Genomic DNA, 25,311 nt, shown 5'->3' on the forward strand with positions numbered 1-25,311 from the left:
TGAGGAAACTGAGGCAAAGAGAATTAAGTGACTTGCCCAAAGTCACAAAGACCTGAATTTGAATCCTACCTTAAACACTTACCAGTGGTATGACTGTGGGAAAATCTTTTAATCTGTCAATTTCCTTATCTGTAAATAATGGAGAATATTACTAGCATGTACCTCCCAGGTTTGTTATGAAGAAAACAAATGTATTTTGTAAGCCTCAAAGCTATACATAAATGTTAGCTATTATTATTATTATTATTATTAATGTTACTGATTATAATTTCAAGTGTTTAGAGAATTCTTATTATTAGAAACTGAAAGTTTGAGATTGTTCGCTGTTGCCTGAATCCTCATGAATTTCTTTCCCAGATTGGAAGAGAAGCACTCTTTCCCTTCTTCTCATATACAATCAGGTTGTTCTGAGCCTTCTCCATCCAGATATAGCTCACTGCTTTCAGGATGAAGAACATTTTCATCTTTAATGGGAAAATGGAAATAGTAGTTAGATGCAGCAGTGGTCCTGTCTTGTATGCTCCCTTTCCCTTTAATTGCTCATTCCTACAACTCTCCTTTTTTCTCCAGGCTTTGGATCACAGCGGAAAACCTTTGATTATTGGTCCAGAAGAAGATTATGATCCAGGTTATTTCAACAATGAGGTAACAGTTGCCACATTCTATCCTTGTTCACACTTTTTATTTATGCAAAAGAGGGTGTGAAGGGTGACTGAGAAGTCTAAAAAGTGATGAGATGGGAACTATATTGGACCAGACAAGCCTACTCTGTACCTATTCTCATCTTGGTCATTCTTTCTACAGTGTGACATCCTATTCCAGGACCTAGAGAAACTAAAAACTCGACCTGCTCATCTTGGAGTTTTCCTCCGCTATATCTTCTCTCAGGCAGATCCAAACCCCTTGGTAAGTCACATTATCTTGGGCACATGCCTAATTGTAGTTGACATGGTACTGGTCATTGTAGAAATGAGAATCATACTGGTTTCCCTGCTTTCTGGGAGATGTAGATTTTAACAGAGAGAGACTAATGTGAATATACATGTATAGAGACAACAAAATAAACAATATAGAACTTGACAATATGAATTTATGATATTGCAGAACTAACTATATTTATTACTTAGAAAATATGGTCAAGAACATTGTCTAAAGGTTGGAGCCAAGGAAGCTATCCTCTCTTGTCTAATAAGTTTTTGAAAACTTTTTTGAATGAATAGATTTGTTTCTCACCCACCAACCCCAGGTCTATCACTTAACAAATTCTACTTTCTTTGGGATCTCTTGAAGGTAGATTAAACATTTATTCAACAAATAATACTGAGCATCTACTATGTGTGTAAGGTGTATAAGATTCATGTATTTCTTATTTATTTATTTTTATTTTAGGCAATGGGGTTAGGTGACTTGCTTAAGGTCACACAGCTAGGCAATTATTAAGTGTCTGAGGCTGGATTTGAACTCAGGTCCTCCTGACTCCAGGGCCAGTGTTCTATCCACTGCGCCACCTATAGGTCTACAACAGATTCATGTATTTCTTAAAAGATCTGTGATTCTATAATATATGTATTTTCTTATTTCTTCCAAACAACTTATAACCCTACTCTTACATGTTAGTGAATGGTCTTCATGAATTGTGACCAAAAAGATGGTCATCATCTGATGTCTAGATATGTAGTGATAAAACTTTACATCTCTTTGGACTTCTTAGTTCCAAAACATCAGACACATTATTATGGGCTTATTCTCCAAAGCCTTCCAGCTTGGAGAGGACTCTTGGGACCTTGAACTCAGAGGATCAAACTGTCACCTAAGTAAAAGAAATCAGTCATGTAAAATTCTGAACTAAATCATTTGAAGGCACATTTTTACTGGAAAAAATATTTAGTAGACATATAAATAAGTACAAAGAAAAGTAGTTTTAGTTAAGAATGCCCAAATCTCAAGGAGTGTGCCAAGCAAAGGATCAATCAAGAATTGGGGGTAGGAGGCTCATCAGGGAAGGTTCTGGGAAGGTAGAGGAGTTTGAGCAACTTTGAGAGGAATATTCCTCCCACTCAATTAACTCCTTTCTCATCTCTTCTTAGCTTTTCTACTTATGTGCAGAAGTTTACCTGCAGACATATCCTAAGGAATCCCGGGGATTAGGAAAAACTATCTGGGCTATTTTTCTGGAAAAGAATTCGGTAAGATGGGAATGGGCAGTTTTACGACACCTTTTGAAACTTTACTCTTTCAACCACAATGTAATTCCTTTAGTCATAAGAAAAACTAAAATCATTGATTCTGCAGATAGCTTTTTATGCCTGTGTGCCTTCTTTTGCTAGGCAGCATCACAATTAGACCTCATTCTAGCACTTAATAACTGTGACTTTTAGAGAGTCATATAGGATCTCTGTGTTTTGGTATACTTCTATAAAATGGGAACAACAATACTTCACTGAGTTAGAAGAAAACTCAGAGGTCATCTCTCATTCCTAAACAAGAAGCCTTTCTATACAACAAGTAGTTATCAAGTCTTTGTATGTAGGAGGGGGCAAATTATTTCCTTCTGAGACAATCCATCCTGTGGTGGAATAGCTTTCTATTTTGATTGTTGGAAGTTTTTACTTTTATCAAATCTAAATTTGTCTTTTTGAAATTTATAATCCATTCATTGGGCATGGTTCTGCTCACTAAAGTCAATCATAACTAATTTAAACCATGTCTTCTACATGACAGTTTTTGAAAACAAACTATAATATCCTGCCTTGGTCTTCTCTTGAGCTAAACACACACCTATTTCCTTCACTCAATCCTCAAAGACTTTAACTTCAAGGTTCTTATTATTCTGGTTGACCCCTTCTAGACCTATAGGACAACTAGGTGGCTCAGTGGATTAGAGCACTGGCCTTGAAGTCTGGAGGACAAAAGTTCATATCTCGCCTTAGACACTTGACACCTGCTAACTGTGTGACCTTGGACAAGTTATTTAACCCTACTTGTCTCGCATCCAGGGCCATCTTCTGTTATCCTAATTCATATTTGGGTCCTGGAGTAGAAAGTGAGGATGGTCACTTTGCACAGCCCCCCCCCCCCCACTTAAATCCTATTCATGTGCTTGTCCATGGCATCACCTCCCTGATGTCATGGTCCTCTTCAAGAACGAAGGACAAACATCATCATTCTAGACCTATCCTATTTACCAACATAATTCCTAAACTGTTGTTCCAGTATTTTAACATAATATTTCAGATGTATTCTTACCTGAGTACAGTATGGATCATGATCACCTCCTTAGTTATAAATACTGTGCCAGTAATTGCATTTGTTTTTTGACTACTATAGCACAATACTAAATTCCCTCTTCTTTCTTCTTCCTCATTTTACATCACTCAAATGCCTTCTCTTTCATATATAGAGGTGACCCTTCTCCATTCCAAGGCAAACCTCTCTACATACATCAATGGTCCCATTACATCCCATATTCTCTCTTTCTGTATTCCCATATTATCTCCACAGTCAACCAAAACTCCTTTCTCCAAAGTTATCAGTGATCTTTTAGTTGCTAAATCCAATGACCTCAGTCTCATCTTTTCTGACCCTTCTGCAGTCTCAGACACTGTCAGTCACATTCTTCTCTCCTGATACTCTCTTTTCTCTGGGGTTTTGTGATACTGATCTGTCCTGGTTCTCTCTCAGCCTCCTTTGCTAGATCTACTTCCAGGTCTTGCTTGTTCACTAACTGTATGTGTCCCCTGAGGCTCTGTCTTGGGGCCTCTTTCATTTCCCTTTATACTGTTTCACTTGGAGACCTCATCAGCTCCCATAAATTCACTTATCATCTCAATCTAAATGATTCTCGGATCATTTATATAAGGAAAAGAAAGAAGAGCCATTGAGTTATCTTTTTAAAACTATACCCCAAGAGAACAGAAGACAAGGCAAAAGAAATTCACAAACAGAATAACTTTGAAAGTTACAGGTCGGGGCGGCTAGGTGGCATAGTGGATAAAGCACAGGCCTTGGAGTCAGGAGTACCTGGGTTCAAATCCGGTCTCAGACACTTAATAATTACCTAGCTGTGTGGCCTTGGGCAAGCCACTTAACCCCATTTGCCTTGCAAAAAAACCTAAAAAAAAAAAAAAGTTAGTTACAGGTTAAACTTATGATAATAATGAAAAAGAAAAACTAACCAGACACAATAGGAATCTACATGTAATTTCATTTATTGTTCTCAATTTCTATTTTGTGAAATATATAAAAGTGCCTTTTTTGAATTTATTAAGTTTATAATAAAATATATAATTTAAATAAATTATTAGGAGAAATCAAGAAATTAGTAGCTATTTTGCTTTGGACAGGGAGAACCAACAGATGTCCCAACTAATTGAAGCCCAGAATGGACATTGAGAAGAATTTATTAAGCCTTTACTTTATGTAAAGCATCTTATAAACTACTAATAGAAAACTGAGATAATCTTGCCTCTAGTGTTTTAGTAAGTGGATATATCACATCAAAGAGTGTTCTACTTCATGGAAGATTGACCAAATAGTTAGGCAAATGTCAAAGCTTTGAGGACCTTGGGAAATTAACAGCAAGGCAGATGGTCTCCTATTAAGTGAATAATGGGTCCAATGGTTAGAATGGAGCAAACTCTGAGATTCCTTCAGTAAAATGGGGACCTGGAGCATTAGCATCCTTTTGATAGGGTCCATTCTGTGTCCACTGAGAATTGGACAATAGGCCAAAGAAAGTTGGATTGAGCAAGGAAGAGTGACTCCCCTGAGTGGCAGTGGGTGTTCCTTATTTGTTTTCCAGCAGCCTCTTGGTTGACTGATTCAGGAGGGAAAAGTTCTTGGGCAGACTGGAACAAAGGAGAAGTATCATGTCTATACTTCTTTGCCAGACTGGTTATCATGTCTCAAATTCCTTATTTGTTCCTTTTTTTCCTAAGTGTTCTTCAGTATCTCTTTTTTTTTTTTAGGTTTTTTTTTTGCAAGACAATGGGGTTAAGTGGCTTGCCCAAGGCCACACAGCTAGGTAATTATTAAGTGTCTGAGACCGGATTTGAACCCAGGTACTCCTGACTCCAAGGCTGGTGCTTTATCAACTACGCCACCTAGCCGCCCCTTCAGTATCTCTTGATGATTATTTCTGTTATTGCTTCAGTTGATCTTCACTCCAAAATTATTCACTATCTTTATTTAACCCCTTCTGGTTTCTAAATTCTGTCACTGAAGTCATATCTTTTTAATATGTAATTATTATTAGCTATTTAGGGAAATACACAAATGTGATATGGTCCACTTTTTTTGTTCTGGGGTCAGGGAGCATGCCATTTAATAGAATATACCTGCAAAATGATGATATAGAGTCCTTGACCAGAAGGTAAAGATTATTAGTATCTTGAGTTTTAGAATCAGTAATTTGGTCCAGAAATGTCACCCTGCCTGAAGTGTAATTGGGAAATGTATAAAAAAAAATTTTTTTTAAGTACCAACTCAGTATATGGCTAACAAGAATCTATTTCCATTTGATTTTCTCACCTATGATCTAGACTGGGGTGGGGAACCTTTTCTCTACCAATGGCCATTGCATATTTACAACAGCCTTTGAGGGCTATATTTGCTGAAATGTTTAATTAACTCACCCCTAAAAAAGCTACTTTATTTATTTATTTGCTTATTTTTTTTTTGCAAGGCACATGGGGTTAAGTGGCTTGCCCAAGGCCACACAGGTAATTATTAAGTGTCTGAGAGCAGATTTGAACCCAGGCACTCCTGACTCCAAGGCCGGTGTTTTATCCACTGTGCCACCTAGCCTAGCCGCCCCATACTATATTTATTGAATTTCGAGTTTTGCCTGATGAAAAATTCCTTGTCTATTGAATTGACCTGTCCTGTCCTGCTTTTGAATATCTCTAATTGTTGTAAAGTTCTTTGTAGGTGAAGCTGAAATTTTCTACTCTGCATCTCCTACTCATTGCTTCTCTTTGGAGTCAAGCAGAACAAATCTAATCAATCCATGTTTGGTCCCCTCATGGGTTTAAAATGTTCTTCTCTGAGTTAGAACAACCCCGGGAAACCTGTTTTGGACAATGCTATCCACATCCAGAAAATGAAAGCAAAGAAAAATCTATAGAATCTGAACAAAAGTTACATTTGCTTTTTAAAAATTTCTCTTGTGCTTTTCTTTCCTATCTCATGTTTTTCTTTCTTTTCCCTTAATCCTAATTCCAACACAATGTATATGTACAATGTTCATCAGACCATTTGCTGTTGAGGGAGGGTGGAAGGAAAATTATGTAACTTACAAATATGTATTTGGATGAATGCTGAAAATCTTCATAACATGTAATTGGAAAAATAAAAATAATTGTGAAAAAATTTTAAAAAAGCAAAAAATAAAAAAATAAAATGTACTTCTCTGGATTCTTTCAGTTTATCAGTGCCCTGTGAATAACATGGCCCCCAGAATTAAACACAATTCTCCTGATGTGTGGTTCAACTAGTACAAAGTATTACAAATCTAACATCTTTTTAGTTCTGGTTACTGAGCTGCTTTTTACACAGCTCTCATTTGCTTTGGTTTCACTCATTTTGTGTGACTGATTTTTTTTAAATAGTTACATTTTATTCTTTTCAGTCAGTCTCCCTATTTCCTTCTAAACCTACCACCCTCATTAGAATTCCTAAGTCTTTCCAAATTGTTTAGCTTTACAATATTGTTGTTGGATAAATTGTTTTTCTGGTTTTCTTTACTTCACTCTGTATTAGTTCACCCAAGTCCTTTCCATATTTCTTTGAAACTATCCTTTTCATCGTTTCTTATAGAATAAGAATATTCTGTAATATATCATTTGCAAGTGGATGGTCATGCTCATGGATTAAGAACTTAGAAATATTGTTGCATTTCCTTAGTTAAAAGTTTATTTTGCTTAGAACTCATCTTTCCCTTTATCTGTTTTCTGATTTTCCCTGCCTTTTTCCTTCCTCCCTCCTCTTTCTCTCTTAAATGAAATGTAATTTGTACCCAAAGTGTGTGTATGTTCTTGACTCCTTTGACTAGATCAAATTAAAGGTTCATGTGTCAACTGTTCTCCCTTTTGTTTGTATGTCTACTTGTATACCCTGATAATGTGAAGTATCACCTTTACCTCTTTCCACCCATCTACTTTCCCCTGGTCTTTCCATTCTTCTCTTAAAATCTTCAAGACATAACAGGACCACTCCCAATCCTTGCCTGATTATATTATGTGTATTATTCCTCATGACACTAAGGTTCACATCTGCCATATTAGAATATAAGCAGTTTTTCCTTGTTTAGTCCCATATTCTTATTTATTCATATTTACATTTATATGTCTCTTAATTGTTTTTGAATTTTAGTCTCTACACATATCTGATCTTCTGGAATTCTTCAAAGCTCTCCCATTTCATTAAAAGTTTATATTTTCTTCATAATAATATATATTAACTTTGTAAGCTTGTGATCTTTGGCTTTTGTAGTTTTGTCTTCCAGGCTTTCATGTAAATCATGTGTGATCTTTACTGTGAATTCTTTCTTTCTAGCTACCTGCAGTATTTTTTTCTTTGACTTGATAACTGTGTTTTGGTTATAATATTCTTGAATGTTTTCAGCTTAGGGATAGTTTCAAGAAGTAACCAGTGGATTCTTCCTTTTTCCATTTTGCCCTCAATTTCTAAGAGCAGTTAAGGTTTTTTGAAATATAGTGTCTTAGGCTCCTTCTTTGGTGATCAGATAATCCAATCAATGATTCTTAAATTTTTTCTCTTTGATTTGTTTTCTAGGTCAGTTTTTTTTTCTATGAGATATCTTACATTTTATTTTATTTATTATATTTATTATTTCAGTGTTCTGACTTTTTCTCATGTAGTCAATGGTTCTATTTAGTCCATTCTAAATTTTACAGAGTTGTGTTTCTTGGACAAAGTTTTCTATCTCTTCTTCTCATCTATGAATTCGCTTTCCAGTTCTTTCTTCTACAGCTCTCATTTCTTTTACATTTTTTCTTGAGTAATCAGTTTCATTGATTAAAAGCATTAACTCTTTAAAAATCTTGCTTCATTTCTTCCAGAAATTCTAGTTGAGTTTGTACAAAAGTTTATTTTTCTCTCAGACAACAGCTTGTAGATGTTTGGGAGTCATTCCTTTGGGTCTGTATCTTGATCTTCTCTGCAACAATAATAGCTTTACAGTGGGATTTTGTTACTGTCGTTCACTCATTCTTCTGCCTATTCCTGACTTTGAACTTGATACTAAGGTCAGTCTCTGCACACTTCTAAAGGAAATGGCTAGACTGGTCCCTTTGTTAATTTCTTGGGTTGTTGAGTGTTGTCCAGGATAGCATTGGCTGAGGACCTGCATGTTTTCGGTGTTCCCAGAGTGGTCTGATCCAGAGTAAAGGTCTGATGTCTGCATGTACTCAGTATGGGTTTAGGGCTGAGCAGCAGGAGAGTGCTTCTGGACTCCTCCTCTGTAAAAACAGCCAGGTGCTCTGCTGGCTTGCAGTTCCCTTTGGACTGGGGATTGCCTTGGCTAATCCTTTGCGGGCATCATACTGGGGTAGAAATTGAAACTGAAAACCCTCTTTGTTCCTGGGATTAAAATTATACTATGCTACTGCTGCTAGCTTTTGAACTTAAACTTCTCTAGGAACAGTCTTGGACCTGCCATTGCTCAGGACCCATGAAGGCCACTCTAGAACTTGATAGACCATGACATAAGTGCCAGTTGGCACATATTCGTATAGCCTGCATGAGTTCTCAATGTCTCTTCATGACTCCAGAGTCTTGTTCTGTTCCATAGTATTTTCCTTGGTGTTCGATAGCTCTGCTCTGACCAGATCTTCTTCCTTGGCAGACCTCTCTGTTTCCTTGTGCTGACCAAACTGGAGCAATGATTCATTGTGACTTTTTTCAAAAAAAAAACCATGATTCTATCTAGTACACTAGCTCTATATGAAGGGTTTGGAGACGTGGGAGAGCTTTCTGTACTTTTCCTGACTACTCTTCTGTCTTGGTACTGCCTTTCTGTTGACTCATATCAAGTTTGTAATTCACCAAAACTCACCCAGATTATTTTTCATAAGATAAGTCCTTTAAGGTACGTCATTTTTTTTCCCCTCGTCAAATGTTTGGTTTTGTCAGCTGAGTTTAATGAGAGCATCCCATTTCTGTGGACTAGATTGCCTTTGCGTAGGATCTTTGTTTCCTTTTAATTTTTTGAAGTCCATTATCTCAGTTCTGGAGTGAATGTCAAACAGTGTCTGACTTTCCCTTCCTTAAAATGTGAAATAAAATGTGATTACTTCTTCTCAAGTTTCTCTTCCTTACTACTACAGAAAATAGGTTCCCTGATTTTACTCTATCACCTATTTTGATTTTAATAGAGAGAGAGAGGTCTGGGTTTTCACCTTAGCTCCATTACTCACTCATTGATCTTGGGAAGCTCCACTAACATCTCAAAGCTTCAGTAGTCAGCCAGTGGCATGCTTGCCTTTGCATAGACAGTCCCCATCCCCAGAATGCTGTCCCTTGTTAGATCCCTGAGATTGAAAAATTGGAATTATAGTACTTCTCACTACCTGATAGGATTGTTGCAAGGATCAAATAAGATAATATATATGAAACATTTTGGAAAGTATTTTTAAAATGCAAGGTGTTGTTATTGTTGTTATTATTATTATTATTATTATTATTATTATTATTATCCTAGAAGAGTAGAGATTGAAGCAAAAATAGAATTTAACTAGGTAACTTTAAGAGGAAATATTAAAAGTTTTCTTAGGTTTCTCAGCTCTCTATGAGGCCTGATCATTTCCTCTTTATTTTTCAGCCCTTAAAAGTGAAGATTCCTGAAGCACTGCAGATTGAGATTGGTGAGTCATCCAGTCTTCTATTTCACTTCTTCTCAGACTTGTATGAGATGAGCTTTGACCTGGTCTTTGGAGATGTAGAGTATTGAGATGCTGCCTCTGGGAGAGGTGTTAAAACATAAAAGTGACTTTAGAATATCCATAAAGCTGGGTGGCTAGGTAGCGCAGTGTATAGAGCACTGGCCCTGGAGTCAGGAGTACCTGAGTTCAAATCTGGCCTCAGACATTTAATAATTACCTAGCTGGCCTTGGGCAAGCCACTTAACCCCGCTGTCTTGCAGAAACCTAAAAAAAAAATCCATGAAGCAGCATTTTAATAAGTGTAAATAATTTCATTATGAGTAGAGGTGATAATTCTGTTCCTTTAAATTTCATAAACATTTATTAGGCATCTGATATCTACCAGGTCCTTGACTAGGTGCTAGAGCTGACACTCTGTACAAACTCTGTACAAAAATAGTATCAGGGACTTGCTTTCTTTGAAGCAGTTCCCTGATGCAGATTGACCCTTTCTCTAGAGAGTTATCTAGAGCCTTGGAGGGGGCAGAGGTAGGACTAGAAGACTGGATATATTCTGCCATACTGCCTTTTGTATAACACAAAATGCTAGAAAATAAATACAGAATGATTCAAAGAGACAAGAGAAACACTAACAACTAGATGGATCTCTGGAAGAAAGTGCTGCTTGACCTGAGCCTTGAAGCAAACTAAGGAAGGGGGGGGGGAAACAAAGCATTGGGGGGAAGATAGGACTATATAAGGAGAAGTAATATAAAATCAAATATGAACAATAAATTTGAGTCAGATTGTAAAAGGTTTTCAATAACAATTAGTAATTATTTTATTAAGTACTTATTATATGCTAGGCCCTATATTAAACATGGGATATATAAAAACAAAAGTGAAAATACCCTTGACTAGCAGGTATCATGTACAAATATAGGTAAGTACAAATTGCATTCAAGATATGGGGGGGGGGGGGCACAAAACATTACTCTTTTGAGAGGGATTCAAGAAAAACCTCACTAGAAATGGGGGTTCTGAGACAGGAGTAAGTACATTCAGTGTAATGTGGGAGGGGTGGGGATGGTTTCAGGATGTGAGGTGTAAATCTTTGTATGAGGAATGTTAAGAAGGGCAATTTCACTAGATCACACTGTATGAAGAGGAGTAATATGTGCTAAGCTTGAAAAGGTAAGACTGGGGCCTTGTTTTGAATGACTTTAAATGTCAAACACTGTGTAGAGTATCCTAGAGACAATTGGGAGTTATGAAAGCTTTTGAGCAGAATATATAATCAGATCTGTGCTTTAGGAATATCATTCTTTATGAAGGATGAACTTAATAAGAGTTGATAAGAGGAAAGACTGACAATGGTGAGGGGAACCAGGTAGGAAGGTATTATTCAAGCCAAGAAGTAATTAGAGCCAGAACTAAGATTGTAGTCATGTAAGTAAAGTTGTGAGAGACATTATAGAGGTTTATTCAACAAAATTAAGCAATCAAGTGGTTATACAAGGTGAGGTAGAATGGAGGGTGATTCTTAAAAGTGCAAACCTGGAGGAGATGGGGAGGATGAGTGAAGAGCCTAGGGAAAGAAGGTAGTTACTGTGTAATTTTGGACAAGTCACTTGTTTCTGAGTTTAGTTTCCTTATTTATAGGGAGACAGCACAACACAAGAACACTGCACATGGAGTCAAAATACCTGTATGTGTGAGCATGGCTCCAGGACTTATATAGATATAGTTAGAGATAGAGATAGAGATGGATATATAACAATGAAGCAGTAATTTTTCCTTTGTGAGTTGGTTTTCTCATCTGCAATATGTGAATAATCTTATTTAAATTACTTAACTCCCAAGAGTGAGGAAAACATTTTGTTTTTTATTATATTTATTTTTATTTTTGTACAAATGACATTTTTTATACATTACTAAAATATTCTTGTTTAAGTGTAAACATAATACCCCCTCCCCCAAAATATAGACCCTCATGAGCAATAAAGTAAAAAGAAAAATATTAAAAATAAAAAATAATAATAATAAATGTGCTTCAATCTGTGTTCCAACACCACCAGCTCTCTTGCAGGTGGATCACATTCTTTATGATAAGTCCATCACAAAAGCTACTTCCATATTTTTCCACTGTTGCCATTGCTGATCACGTCTCCCTCCATTTGTACTTCTCCACTACCATATGCTATATTTTCTCTCTCTTTTCACTCTGTCCCTCTTCTTAAATGTGCTGCAGGGTAGCTGAGTGGCATAGCAGACTGATCACCGGCCCAGGGGTCAAGAGGCCCTAAGGCCCAGCAAACACCCGGCTCTGTGGTCCCAGATAGGCCATCCAATCCCAGACCCTTGCAAGAAGTAAAAAAAAGAAAATGTGTTATATATGACCACTCTCTCTCACGGTCCACCCTCTCCTCCATCACTCGCATCCTCCCTCCTTCCCCCTGTCCCCCTTCTCTCCTTCTTACTCTAGATGTCTATACCTCATTAAATATATATGCTATTTCCTCTCCAAGCTACCTCTGATGAGAGCAAATGTTCCCTCATTCCCCCTCGCCTTCCCCCCTTCCATATCATTGCAATAGCTCATTGTAATAAAAAAAAATCTTATTATGTGAAATATCTTAGCCTATTTCACCACTCCTTTCTCTTACTCCCATTACATTTCCCTTTTAGCCATTGACTCCATTTTTACAATATATTATATCTTCAAATTCAGCTCTCTCCTGTGCTTCATCTATAAAAGCTCCTTCTGTCTGCTCTATTCAATGAGAAGTTTCTTATGAGTATTATTGGTATCATTTTTCTGTGAAGGAATACATGCAGTTCATCATCATTAAGTCCCTCTCATTTTACCCTTCTCCTCCACTCTCTATACTTCACCTGAGTCCTGGATTTGAAGATCAAACTTTCTGTTCAGCTCTGGCCATTTCAACAGGAACATTTGAAATTCCCCTGGTTCATTGAAAGTCCATCTTTTTCCCTGGAAGAGGATGTTCAGTTTTGCTGGGTAGTTAATTCTCAGTTGCATTCTGAGATCTTTTGCCTTCTGGAATATTATATTCCAAGCCCTATGAGCCCTTAATGTAGTTGCTGCTAAATCCTGTGTGATCCTGACTGCAGGCAGCTCCATGATCTTTGAATTGTGTCCTTCTGGCTGCTTGTAATATTTTCTCTTTGACTTGGGAGTTCTGGAACTTGGCTATAATATTCCTGGGGGTTGTTTTTTTGGATCTTTTTTAGGGGAGATTGAGGGATTCCCTCATTTTCTATTTTGCCCTCTGCTTCTAGGATATCAGGGCAGTTTTCCCTGTAGTAATTCTTTGAAAATGAGGTCAAGGCTCTTTTCCTGATCATGACTTTCAGATATCCCAATAATTTTTAAATTCTTTCCTGAATCTGTTTTTCAAATCAGTTGTTTTTTTTCCAATGAGATGTTTCACATTTTCTTCTAATTTTTCATTCTTTTGGTGTTGAAGTGTTGTGTCTTGACTTCTCGTAAAGTCATCAGCTTCCTTTAGCTCCATTCTAGATCTGAACGATTTGTTTTCCCTCAGAGAGCTTTCTTATCTCCTTTTCTATCTGGCCAGCTCTGCTTTTTAAAGCATTCTTCTCCTTAATAACTTTTTGAACTGTTTTATTCATTTGACCTATGCTGTTTTTAACATGTTATTTTCTTCAGCATTTTTTTGGATCTCCTTGACCAAGCAGCTGACCTCTTTTTCATGTTTTTCTATACTTCACCTGAGTCCTGTATTTGAGGTTTTCTTGGCAAAGATATTAGAGTAGTTTTTACCATTTCTTCTCCAGCTCATTTTAAAGATGGGGAGACTGAGGGAGGGGGTCAGTGACTTGCCCAGGGTCACACAAATAGTGTAGTAATAGAAATGTCTAAGGCTAGATTTGAACTTAGATCTTCCTAACTCCAAACCTGGTACTATATTCACACCATCTAACTTCCCATGGGTCTTATCAGTCTATGAATAAACAAGCAATTATCACATCCTGGAATATGTCATGCATTATGCTAAGTACTTAAGATGCAAAGAAAGGCAAAAGTTAGTCTCTCTCTTTTGGGGGGGGTTGCAAGGCAATGGGGTTAAGTGATTTGCCTATGGTCACACAGCTAGGTAATTATTAAGTGACTGAGACTGGATTTGAACTCAGGTCCTCCTGACTCCAAGTCAGGTGCTCTATCCACTGCACCACCTATCTGCTCCAAAAGCTAATCTCTTATCTCAAGGAACTCATATTCAAATGGGGAAGACTATATGCAAATAGCTATACATTTATACAGAGAGAGAGAGAGACAGACAGACAGACAGACAAGATAAATTGAGATAATCTTAAGAGGGAAGGAACTGGCTTTGGAGATGATTGGGAAAGGTGTCTTGAAGAGCTGAGACTTGAAAGAAACCAAAGAACCCAGAAGATGAGGAGGGAGGGGGAGAATTCCATGTATAAACCATAGTCAGGGAATATAAGCAAATTTGGAAGGATGGCAATGTCAGGAGAAAAGGATTATATGCAAAGTTGTCATGAAGTTAAAATCAGCAGGCCATAGAAACAGATTGGATATGGGAGAATGAGAGGGGGCCATTGAGAACAACAATTAAGGTTGTAAGATTGGATGCTTGGGAGGATGGTGCCCTCTACAGGAATAGAGAAGTTTGGGGGTAGGGAGAAAACAATGTGTTCAATTTTGTACATACTGAACTTGAGATATCTACAGGATTTCCTTTTAAAGATACCCATTTGACAGTTGGAGATGGCAGTGGAGGAGTCTGAGACTGGATAAATAGATCTATAAATTATCTACATTGAAATAATTGAATTCATGGGAGCAGGATGAGGTCTCCAAGTGAAATAGTATAAAGGGAAAAGAGAAGAAGCCCCAAGATAAGAGCCTCAAGGGACTCATACATTTATCAAGCAAGACCTGGATGAAGATCCAGCAGAGGAGGCTGAAAAGGATCAGTCAGGCAGGAATTAGGAGAACCAGGATAGAGCAGCATCCCCAAAATCCAGAGACAAGAGAGTTTCATGGGAAAAGAATGTGACTGATAGTGTCTGAGGCTGCAGAAGAGTCAGGAAAGAATGAGGACTGAGAAAAGACCATTTGATTTGGCAACTAAGGATCATTGATAACTTTGGAGAGAGCAGTTTTGGTTGATTAATGAGGTTGGAGTTAAGATTGTAGAGAACTAAGAAGAGTGAGAGAAAAAATAAGTGGAGATCCTAATTGTAAACAGCCTTTTCAAAGAGTTTAGTCACAAAAGAGAAGAAAAATATGGCAAACAAGGGTTGGACATAAAAGAAAAATGAAAACTCGGATACGTCTATAGGGTGTCGGGAGGCAGGAGATGAAGGTAAGCCAAATGAGAGATTGAAAATAATAGAAGAAATCTGCTGAAGAATATGGGATGGAATGGGACCATTTATGTATGTAGATGGATTTGTCTTGACAAAGAGAAGGCTCACATCCATATATGAAACAGAAGGCATCTGAATGATGTAAAAATGAGGAAGAAAGGAGAGGAGGAAATTATCAGCAAATATTCTCAAATTTTTGAGTACCTTTGCTATTCTTTTAGAACTCTGCCTAGGAAGTAGATGAGCCTCTCCAAGCTTGGGCTAGTTGCTCAGTTGAAAGCTTAGTTTTACAAGTAGGGGAGTAGCATTTGGCTTCTGCTGAGAGATTTCTTAAGCTATCCTCTCGGTGGAATGTAGATGTTCCAGAAATCCTCACCATTCTTATCTTAAAGACCTGGATTCACAGGCACTGTTGATTGATCTAGGATTGATCCAGTATGTCCAAGTGTCAGTTTACCCAGATAAGATGAGGTGGGAAATAACTTGATCCATAGTTTGAGCTCTCTAAAAGTCATTAATATCTCTGTCATCTTCTGTATCCTCTCACTGACAGATTTGCTCCTGCGCAACAATGAGGATATACGTAATGCATTGTCTGAGGCCCAAGAAGCAGCTATGCCAGAGATCCAGGAACAGATCCAGGACTACAGGTGTGACAGCCTTTCCTTCAGGGCCAGAAAGAAGTTGGATGTTGTTTAACAGGTTCAACACAGTCTTACCAGAGGAGAGTGAGCCATATAGTCCATAGAGGCTACTGAGTTTTTCAGCTTCCCTTTGACCTTCTCTGCAGTTTTGTTTAAATGAATTTTTTGACCTTCCTCATTTTTCATGCTTTTCTGATGTTACTTGTTGTTTCTGATTTTCTGTCTGATTGATTTGATATATGTTCACATCTTTGTTTCTTTTCCTCTCCCTCTCCTTCTGCCATTGTATCTCCCTCTGGCAGGACAAAACGAACTATGGGCCTGGGTAGTCTCTATGGAGAAAATGACCTTCTAGATTTGGATGGGGACCCCCAACGGGAGCGACAAATTGCTGAGAGACAATTGGTTGCCCTTGGAGATATCCTGTGAGTGTCTGTCTGGGCCCTCATAACAGAAAATCTAGCTGGGTGACTAAAATACCTGGACTCTTTCCTAAACTCCTCTCTACCAACTTTTTTTCCCCTTCTTTCTAGATTCAGTTCTTTCCTCTTAAAGACGGGGAAACTAGGCCCTTTTCCCTTTTTTTCTGGGAGGTAGAATCTGTTAAATGGACTGCAAGAATTTTTAAAGGAATCACAAAATTTGGAGCTTACAAAGTTAACCAATGGCTTTTTTAGCAGTCGTGGTAAATTGTAAGTTTCAGAAACAAAAAAAAAAAGACTTTTTCCTTCCTACCTTGTCTCTTCCCTCACTTCTACCATTCCTAGCCTTTTGGGGAAAGTCTCATAGTGATCCCAGAAGTCCCAAGTCATAATGTATATTAGACTTAATGGTGATAAGTCAGGGTCAAGCTATGAATGAGATTCCTTCCTAGTAGCATTGTCTCCCTCTTTTCCCTTCTTTTCCTTCCTTCCCATTCATACTCTTCTCCCTTAGCATTTTCTTTTTTTTTTAAGGTTTTTGCAAGACAAATGGGGTTAAGTGGTTTGCCCAAGGCCACACAGCTAGGTAATTATTAAGTGTCTGAGGCTGAATTTGAACTCAGGGACTCCTGACTCCAGGGTTGGTGCTCTATCCACTGTGCCACCTAGCCGCGCCACCTAGCGGCCCCACCCCCTAGCATTTCCTTCAGAAAGCAGATGGACCCGTCTTAAGAGAAATTGAACCATTTTTAATAATTGTGGCCGGAAAAACTAAACCAAACTAAGCTTATTAAGTAGTTTCCGGAGCAGCTGCTGCTGCTTGCTATATCAGTCCAGCTCCATTTCCCAAAGCAATATAGATTCCTGTGATGTAAGTTCCAACATCATAGTCTTCTGTAGGTGGAAGTTTAAATTCTTATTCTGGACCAAATTTTACCATTTAGCCAACCTTGAGATAGTCATTTAATTTCTCTCTGAATCTTAGTTTCTTCATTTATAAAAATGAATGGTTGTAGTAAATGTTTTCTAAAATCCTGTGGACACTTACTGTGTGAACTCTAGCAAGAAATTTTACCTTTTTTTTTTTTCACTTTTTTGTCAAATGGATAAATTGTCTTAGTTCTTTTCATATATATAGAAAAAATATAATAAATCATATTTGTGGAAATACTTTGAGATCGCAGCTATCATAGAACTGAGATGGAACAAATTAAGCCACTTATTTATGATAATAGCACTTTGGCTTTTGCCAACTTAAATAGCTCTCTTTGAAACAACTCTGAGAATTTTTGTCTACAATTTTAGCCCAGTTCTCTTTTTCTTATCCTTAGTAAAAATGGAAAAGAGCATTTTCTTCCCTAATAAGTCTTTTACCAACTTAAATATCTACAAAACTGCCCTGCAAAACGCTTTTGCTATAATCTCCCCTCCTTTAGCTAGGATGATAGAAGCATCATGATCATCTTCAATATTTATTGAGTGCCTCCAAGGCATCAGAGTTCTCACCCTCTGAGCCCCAAGCTGTCTCATCACCATGATTCTGATCTTTCTATTCAAATGATTCCCTACCCCCTTCTCTGTCCTCTGCCTTTTTCCAAGAAGAAACTTGCCCTCCTCCCATTTGCTGAACATAGACTAGCTCTGCCTTTCTGCCTGAGTCATTTTTCCTTCATTTCTTTCCTTGCAGGTCCAAGTACGAGGAAGATCGGAGGTGAGTAAGTATAAAGCATTCTCTGTTTGCATTCTCCAAATACTGCCCTTCAATTGTGTCTTGGGATTAAATGCCAATTGGTTTTGAACATCTTTTTTGCCTCCTTTCATGTTATTCACCTATGGGTAGAAGTTACCAAAACTCCAAGATTGTTAAGTACTAAAATGATGGTCATAATCATAAAGGTTGGAGAGGTCATCTATGTCATTCTTCTGCCTAGGGCTTAAATTTGTCCAGCTCTAGCCAGAACTCATAATATTCTTTTGTTTAACCTTCCTTTCATGGTTTCAGAGAGCTCTGTACTTCTACCCTGCCCTACTTTTATTCCATTGAAAGGCAAATATGTTAATGATAATAAGAAATCAACTCTTGGTTGTCTAAATTAATGAAGAGAGAAGTCCTTATTAATTATTAGAGTAGTTAAATCAACGATCATATCTATTTTGAAGATGTTGATTCTTTTTTCTGTACTTAAGTTGAATTTGTTTTTCTTAGGATAATGTGAATGTGAATTTGCTATCCCTGAGCCATATTTATTAAGTGGGGGGAATGAGTGTATGTACTTGAAGAATAAAAATTCATTTTGCTCCCATGGAAGCAGAAATGTGCTGGAAGAAAGGAAGTTTCATCTGCTAACAGCTTTTCTTGCAACTCTTTATGTTTAACTGCCAGGGTTGGGGGAGAACTAGCAACTTCTAGTAACTGGTCTGGCCCCTGATCATAACTGAAACAAGCATCCTGATCAAGCATAAGACCTCACACTTTCCCTCAAACTCCTTTGTTCCAAGATTGAGATTAGCCTTTTGGGGGGTAGAAGTGGGGGAAAAGTGGGAGTGGGGAAGGGATTAACATTTCCTTCTGTTGAGGTCTTTAATGAAATTTTTTTTTTTTTTTTTAGTTTTTGCAAGGCAATGGGGTTAAGTGGCTTGCCCAAGGCCACACAGCTAGGTAATTATTAAGTGTCTGAGGTCGGATTTGAACTCAGGTACTCCTGACTCCAGGGCTGGTGCTCTGTCCACTGCGCCGCCTAGCTGTCCTTTAATGAAATTCTTTAAGGGAAAGAGAATGACCACTTGTCAGGCATCATAGTTTTAGAAGATACTTCTTGTTCCCTTCTAATTTTCAAATTCTGTGAAAGCAGTAGGCATTAGGATTGATTTCTTTCCCTCCATCCATCTGGAAATTTTGGTTGCCAATCTGCCTTGTAGTTTTTCTTTTTTCCACATTCACTTTTCCCAAAGGAACCTTCTCAGGGAAGGTTCTGGGTCCCTGAGACAGAAAAAAGACCTATTGGCATGCTTACCTGTTGCTCAGAAGTCAACTTTGAGACCAAAAGTCCTTGACCATCTTCTCTTTTACAGTGTTTCAATGGACTTTGCTCTCAACACCTATATGAGCCATGCTGGAATCCGACTTCGAGAGGCACGACCCTCCACAGCAGAGAAGTCCCAGACTATCCCTGACAAGGACAAGTGGCTACCCTTCTTTCCCAAGACTAAGAAGGTGATTTTGATGTTCTTTGGCAGTGATCTTTTAACTAGTTTGTAAATAGGCATTTATTCTTTTTTAAATAGTATTTTATTTTCATCAATTACATGTAAAGACAATTTTTAACATTCAGTTTTAATATAAAATTTTTGAGTTGCAGATTTTCTTCATTTCTTCCCCAAGACAGTAAGAAATTTGATATAGATATATATGTGTAGTCTTGTAAGACATATTTCTTTATTATATATGTTGTGGGGGCAGCTAGGTGACACAGTGGATAGAGCACCAGCCCTGGAATCAAGAAGGCCTGAGTTCAAATTCAACCTCAGTCATATAATTCTTACCTAGCTGTATGACCTTAGACAAGTCGCTTAACCCCATCACCTTGCAAAAACAAAAAAACAAAACAAAACAAAAAAAGAAAATAATATGCTTCCAATCTGCATTCAGGCTTCTTTAGTTCTTTCTCTGAATGTGGATAGGATTTTCCACCATAATTCCTTTGGAACTGTCTTAGATCATTATATTGCTGAGAAGAGCCAAGTCAGTCATAATTAATCATCACCCAGTGTTGCTGATAACTGTATACAATGCTCTCCTGATTCTTTTCACTTTGAATCAATGCATGTAAGCCTTTCCTTGAAATGATCCTGCTTGTCATTCTTATATTAATGTTACAGTCATATCTCACAACTTGTTAAATCATTCCTCGATTGATGAGTATCCTCTCAATTACCAATTTTTTGCCACCACTAAAAGGACTACTACAAATATTTTTATACAAACAGTCCTTTTCCTTTTTTTAAAGATTTCTTTGGAAAATAGACCTAGTTAATGGTATTGCTGGATTAAAGGGTATACACAGTTTGATTGCCCTTTGAGCAGAGTTCCAAGTTGCTCTGCAGAATGGTTAGATCTACTCACAACTTCACCAATATAGTTCATTAGTTTCCCAATTTTCCCACATCCTCTCCAGCATGGATCATTTCCTTTTCAAGTCAAATTAACCAACCTGATAAGGTTTGAAGTGGTGCCTCAGAGTTGCTCTAATTTGCATTTCTCTAATCAGTGGTGATTTAGAGCATTTTTTTCATGTGACCATGGATAACTTTGATTTCTTCATCAGAAAATGGAGCAGACATTTATTCTGTACTTATTCTGCAGTAGACATCAGGAATACAAAGGTAGCAGTGAGTTGTTTCTTTATCTTTATTGCCCTCACAGTTCTCAAATTCCATTGAGTTAGATAACATGGACCTGCTAGAGTCTATACAGCATCATCAGAGTTTTTTTTTTTATGTGCTTCATATCTACTTTATTTTGGATTGGGGTTTCTTTAGGTTTTTGCAAGGCAAAGGGGTTACAGCTAGGTAATTATTAAGTGTCTGAGGATGGATTTGAACTCAGGTCCTCCTGACTCCAGGGCTGGTGCTCTATCCACTGTGCCACCTAGCTGCCCCCTTGGGTTTTGTTTGATTTTTTTTTTTAAATCAGATCTATGGTTTCATTCATTGGTAAGGAACTTCCTCTCCCAGTCCAGATGGGTGCTTTCTGTGCTCATTGACATCAGAAATTTCCTAATGCTGTGAAAGGGAAAGTGCAGGCTAGGGATGCTTTCACACAGAAGATGGTCCTCCCAAGCCGAGCTTTTAAGGACACTGGGGATTCTAGAAGGCAGAGATGATCAGAGAGTGTACTTCAAACCCAGGGATCAGCCTGTGTAGAGACAGATGTCAAGATAGAAAACAGAAACAACCCAAAGGCCAACCTGACTCAATGTGAGGATGTGATAAGGCTGGAGCCTTTGTGAAGTCAGTTAACAGGCATTTCTTTTTTTTTTTTTTTTTTTTTTTTTTTTTTTTTAGATTTTTCAAGGCAATGGGGTTAAGTGGCTTGCCCAAGGCCACAGGGCTAGGTAATTATTAAGTGTCTGAGGTTGGATTTGAACCCAGGTACTCCTGACTCCAAGGCCAGTGCTCTATTCACTGTGCCACCTAGCTGCCCCCCAACTCCACCTAGCCACGCCCCCCCCCACCTAGCCGCCTCCCTAACAGGCATTTTTTTTTCAGTATTTGCTAATGCTTTATTAATTTTCTATCATTTGCATGTAGAATTTTTTTCAATCAACAGTAGATTTAAAATGCAAAAGCCTTATAAATTTGAAATAAATTGTATGCAGCACTTAATTTCAGTATCTGTAATTTGAGACTAAAGTTTTACTTTCAAAGTTGGCATTGCTCAATTTTCAATGAGCACATTTGATGAATGATATGTCTCATCAAATCTGTAAATAAAAAAAAGGAGCGAAACCCAAGATACGGAATTGGCAGAGTCAGAAACTAAAAAGGCCTTGGAAAGATAAACCATTGGGTTATATTTACTAAGCTAGAATTAAACTGAAGTAAATGTAAAATGTCTTATATTTGAAAAAATATGGAACGCTTCATGAATTTACGTGTCATCCTTGCGCAGGGGCTATGCTAATCTTCTCTGTATCGTTCCAATTTTAGTATATGTGCTGTCAAAGCGAGCACCTAACAGGCATTTCTTAAAGCACCTGTTCTCTTCTGTGTACTTTCTAGGGGCTGGGGGGTACAGAGTCACTTAAAATTCTCCTTAAAGGAGCTCAGAATCTAATAGAGACAATATGTAAGCAATGATGTACAAACAAGATAAAATGGAAATAATTTCTGAGGGAAGACACTAGGAAGAAAGACTTGGAAAAAGGCTTCTTTCAGAAGGTAGAATTTCAGCTAAAACATTTAGGAAGCTGAGAGATGTGGCATCAAAAATGTACTGAGTCAGGAGATCAAGTGTCTTTGTTTAAATAACAAAACAGTTACTTGTTTGACTAATCAGAGTATACAGGAGGGAGCTGATAAAGTGCAAAATATTGGAAATGTAGGAATGGGTTTTGAACACCAATTATGATCTATTTGATATCAAAAGTAAAAAGAGAGTTACTGGAATTTTTGAATAGATGAGAGGTGGTATAGAATCATACTTGTGCTTTAGGAATATAATTTTGATGGACTGAAATCGAGAAGCATGAGTCACAGAGACCAACCAGAAGTCTATTTGCAGTAGTCCAGGTGTGAGTAAACGAGGGTCTGCATCAAAGAGGTGGCAGTATCAGTGGAGAGAAGGGTTTCAGTGCAAAAGATGATATCAATAGGCCTTAATAACTGATTCAGTATGGAGAATAAGAAACAGTGAAGTGTTCAGGGTGATACCTAGGTTGCAAACCTGGGAACTTCAGAAGAGGAGGTTTAGTGGAAAGAGAATAATTTTAGTTTTACACATGTGTATAGAGTTTCCTTTTTTATATATCTGAAAGGCATTTGGAGATACAAAGACTGAAGATCATCACAAAGGTTAGAGCTGGATGAAGAGATCTGAGCTGATGAGTTCAAGTGAAATAATCTAGAGGAGTAAGGGAAAATGATATTTGTCTTTCATTCTCAAAGAAGACATAAGGGAGGTGATACCATGACAAGCACATGAATTGGATTTGAGTGAGGGGGTACTATGCCTCACTTTGTTCACCAGAGTCAACTGGATCCATTACTCAAATATGAATCAGGGCCACTGGAGCTGGTACCCACAATCAGTGGGCAAGACCTGGATGAAGATCTAGCGAGCTAAAAATTGAATAATTATGCCTGTGCTTTGTCATATCACCTTGGCAAATACGTTAGGGATGTGTTAGAAGTGGGGAGGGATTTGAGGCAACCAGTCCAATCAGAAGGCTATTGCAATGTTAAACACAGATGTACATGTACAACATTTACCAGACTGTTCTCCACCATTAGGAGGGGGGAAGAGAAATGAGGGTGTTATAAAAATGTATAACTCACAAATTTGCAAATAGATGAATGCTGAAAAGCTATCATTACATGAAATTGGAAAAATCAGGTTTCAATTGAAGGAAAATGAAAGAAAGCTATTCCAGTTGTCTAGGAGGAAGATGATGAAAGTCAGTAATGGCTTAGTAACCAAGTATACAGAAATAAGGAGAGGTTGTAGAAGTAGAAACTAGATTTGTCAATCAATTAGATTTTGGGGTGAAGGAGAATGAGGAATTAATTTCAGTGTTGTGAGAAATTAATTTCAATGTAGTAAACCTAAGTAACTGAAAAACTAGTGATGCTTTCAGCAGAATGAAGGAGATTTCAGAAGAGAGAAAAAGATTGAGTTGTTTTTGACATGTTAAATTTGAGAAATCTTTGGGATATCTAGCTGAGAATATCCATTACTTCCTTTCACAAATTCTGCTTTTTAGCAAAACTGCCCTTCTTAGCATTCCTTAAACATGAGAAAATTGGGGCAGCTAGGTGGCGCAGTGGATAAAGCACTGGCCTTGGAGTCAGGAGTACCTGGGTTCAAATCTGGTCTCAGACACTTAATAATTACCTAGCTGTGTGGCCTTGGGCAAGCTACTTAACCCCATTTGCCTTCCAAAAACCTAAAAAAAAAAATGAGAAATTTTATTTTCGTTTTCTATGCCTTTGTACTATAGATTGTCCCCATGCCTCCCTTCTCCTACCTCTTAGAATGCCTAACCTCCTTCTAGACTTAATTCAAGTACCACTGTGAGCATATTACCTTTAATTATCCCCTTGCTGCTTTTCCCCCTAACATCACCTTGTATTTATAAGTAGACTTAGAGAGCTGTACAGTTGTCTCTCCTGGTAGGAAGTAAGCTTTTTGAAGGCAGACACTTATATTTTTGTCTTTATATCCTCAACACTTAGAATGATGATGACACATAAGACACTTAATAAATGCTTCTTGATTGCTATAGGACTGGAACTCAGGATAGAGAGGATGAGTAAGTAAATAGATCTAAGGATCTTAGAGAAGGTAATTAAACCTGTGATTGTTAATGAGGTCATTATGTAAAGAGAAGAGAGTCTAGGACAGAGCCTTGGGCTACATCCGCAGTTTGAGTGGGACTTCTATATTATTTGCAAAGAAAACTGAGAAGAGATCAAGTAGATCAGAGAAGACCCAAGAGAGAACAGTTCATTTAAAAAAAAACATAGAGGAGAGAATTACCATGAAGAAAGAGAGTGTGTTTGAGTATCAAATACTGCAGATTGAAAAGGATACAGGTTGAAAATAAAACATCAGATTTGTCCTTCAAAAAATCATTGGTAGGGGCAGCTGGGTGGTGCAGTGGATAAAGCACCCACCCTGGAGTGCAAATCTGGTCTCAGACACTTAATAATTACCTAGCTGTGTGGCCTTGAGCAAGCCACTTAACCCCATTTGCCTTGCCAAAAAAAAAAACAAACCTAAAAAAAAGAACAAAAAAAATAATTGGTAGCTTTGGAGAGAAAGATGTTTTAGTTGACTAGACTACAAAGGATTAAAAAATGAGTAAGACAAAAGAAAATGAAAGAAATGAGAATAGACAGTTTGTTTTTTTTTCTAGGAGTTGGTTGTGAAAGTAAAGAGTCAGAACTGTAGCTTAGGTGTAAGGTAAGAGTATGGCCAGGTGAGTTTTTCAAGGATGTTTGTAAGCAGTAGGCAAAGAACCAATAGGTGAAGCTTGAGGATTAGATTAAGAAGTATGATCAGTTTGCTGGGGAGATGATCAAGGATAGATCAAAGGTTGATGGAATGGGTTGGTCTTGGCAAGAAGGGTCACCTTTCAGAGGATGGGGAATGAAATCAATATTTTTCTATATGTAGGAAGGGAAGAAGAGAGAACATGTGGTGAATGGCCTTTATTTTCTCATTAAAACATTCTTTGAGGTGTTTAGGACTGCTCTTTA

The 25,311-nt window shown here is 37.6% G+C and overlaps 1 protein-coding gene and 1 non-coding gene across 10 annotated transcripts in view; one reads left to right on the forward strand and one right to left on the reverse strand.

Annotated features, from left to right (window-relative positions):
* LOC141513406 (rho guanine nucleotide exchange factor 11-like) overlaps positions 1-25,311 on the forward strand; it is a 98,400-nt gene that overhangs the window by 41,744 nt on the left and 31,345 nt on the right. For 8 of the 9 annotated variants that reach the window (XM_074223171.1, XM_074223164.1, XM_074223168.1 and 5 more), the window contains 8 exons: positions 571-645; positions 805-906; positions 2,088-2,186; positions 9,842-9,884; positions 15,820-15,916; positions 16,213-16,335; positions 18,020-18,043; positions 19,405-19,546. In XM_074223171.1, the coding sequence (XP_074079272.1) occupies positions 571-645; positions 805-906; positions 2,088-2,186; positions 9,842-9,884; positions 15,820-15,916; positions 16,213-16,335; positions 18,020-18,043; positions 19,405-19,546 (705 nt within the window). The remainder of the gene's footprint in view (positions 1-570; positions 646-804; positions 907-2,087; positions 2,187-9,841; positions 9,885-15,819; positions 15,917-16,212; positions 16,336-18,019; positions 18,044-19,404; positions 19,547-25,311) is intronic. The other variant, XM_074223170.1, reaches the window with a different exon arrangement.
* On the reverse strand, positions 21,959-22,065 carry LOC141515623 (U6 spliceosomal RNA). Its single transcript, XR_012476385.1, has one exon. It is a non-coding gene; the product is annotated as a U6 spliceosomal RNA (small nuclear RNA).

This window comes from Macrotis lagotis, chromosome 2 (assembly GCF_037893015.1).
Source record: "Macrotis lagotis isolate mMagLag1 chromosome 2, bilby.v1.9.chrom.fasta, whole genome shotgun sequence".
Lineage (NCBI taxonomy): Eukaryota > Metazoa > Chordata > Mammalia > Peramelemorphia > Peramelidae > Macrotis > Macrotis lagotis.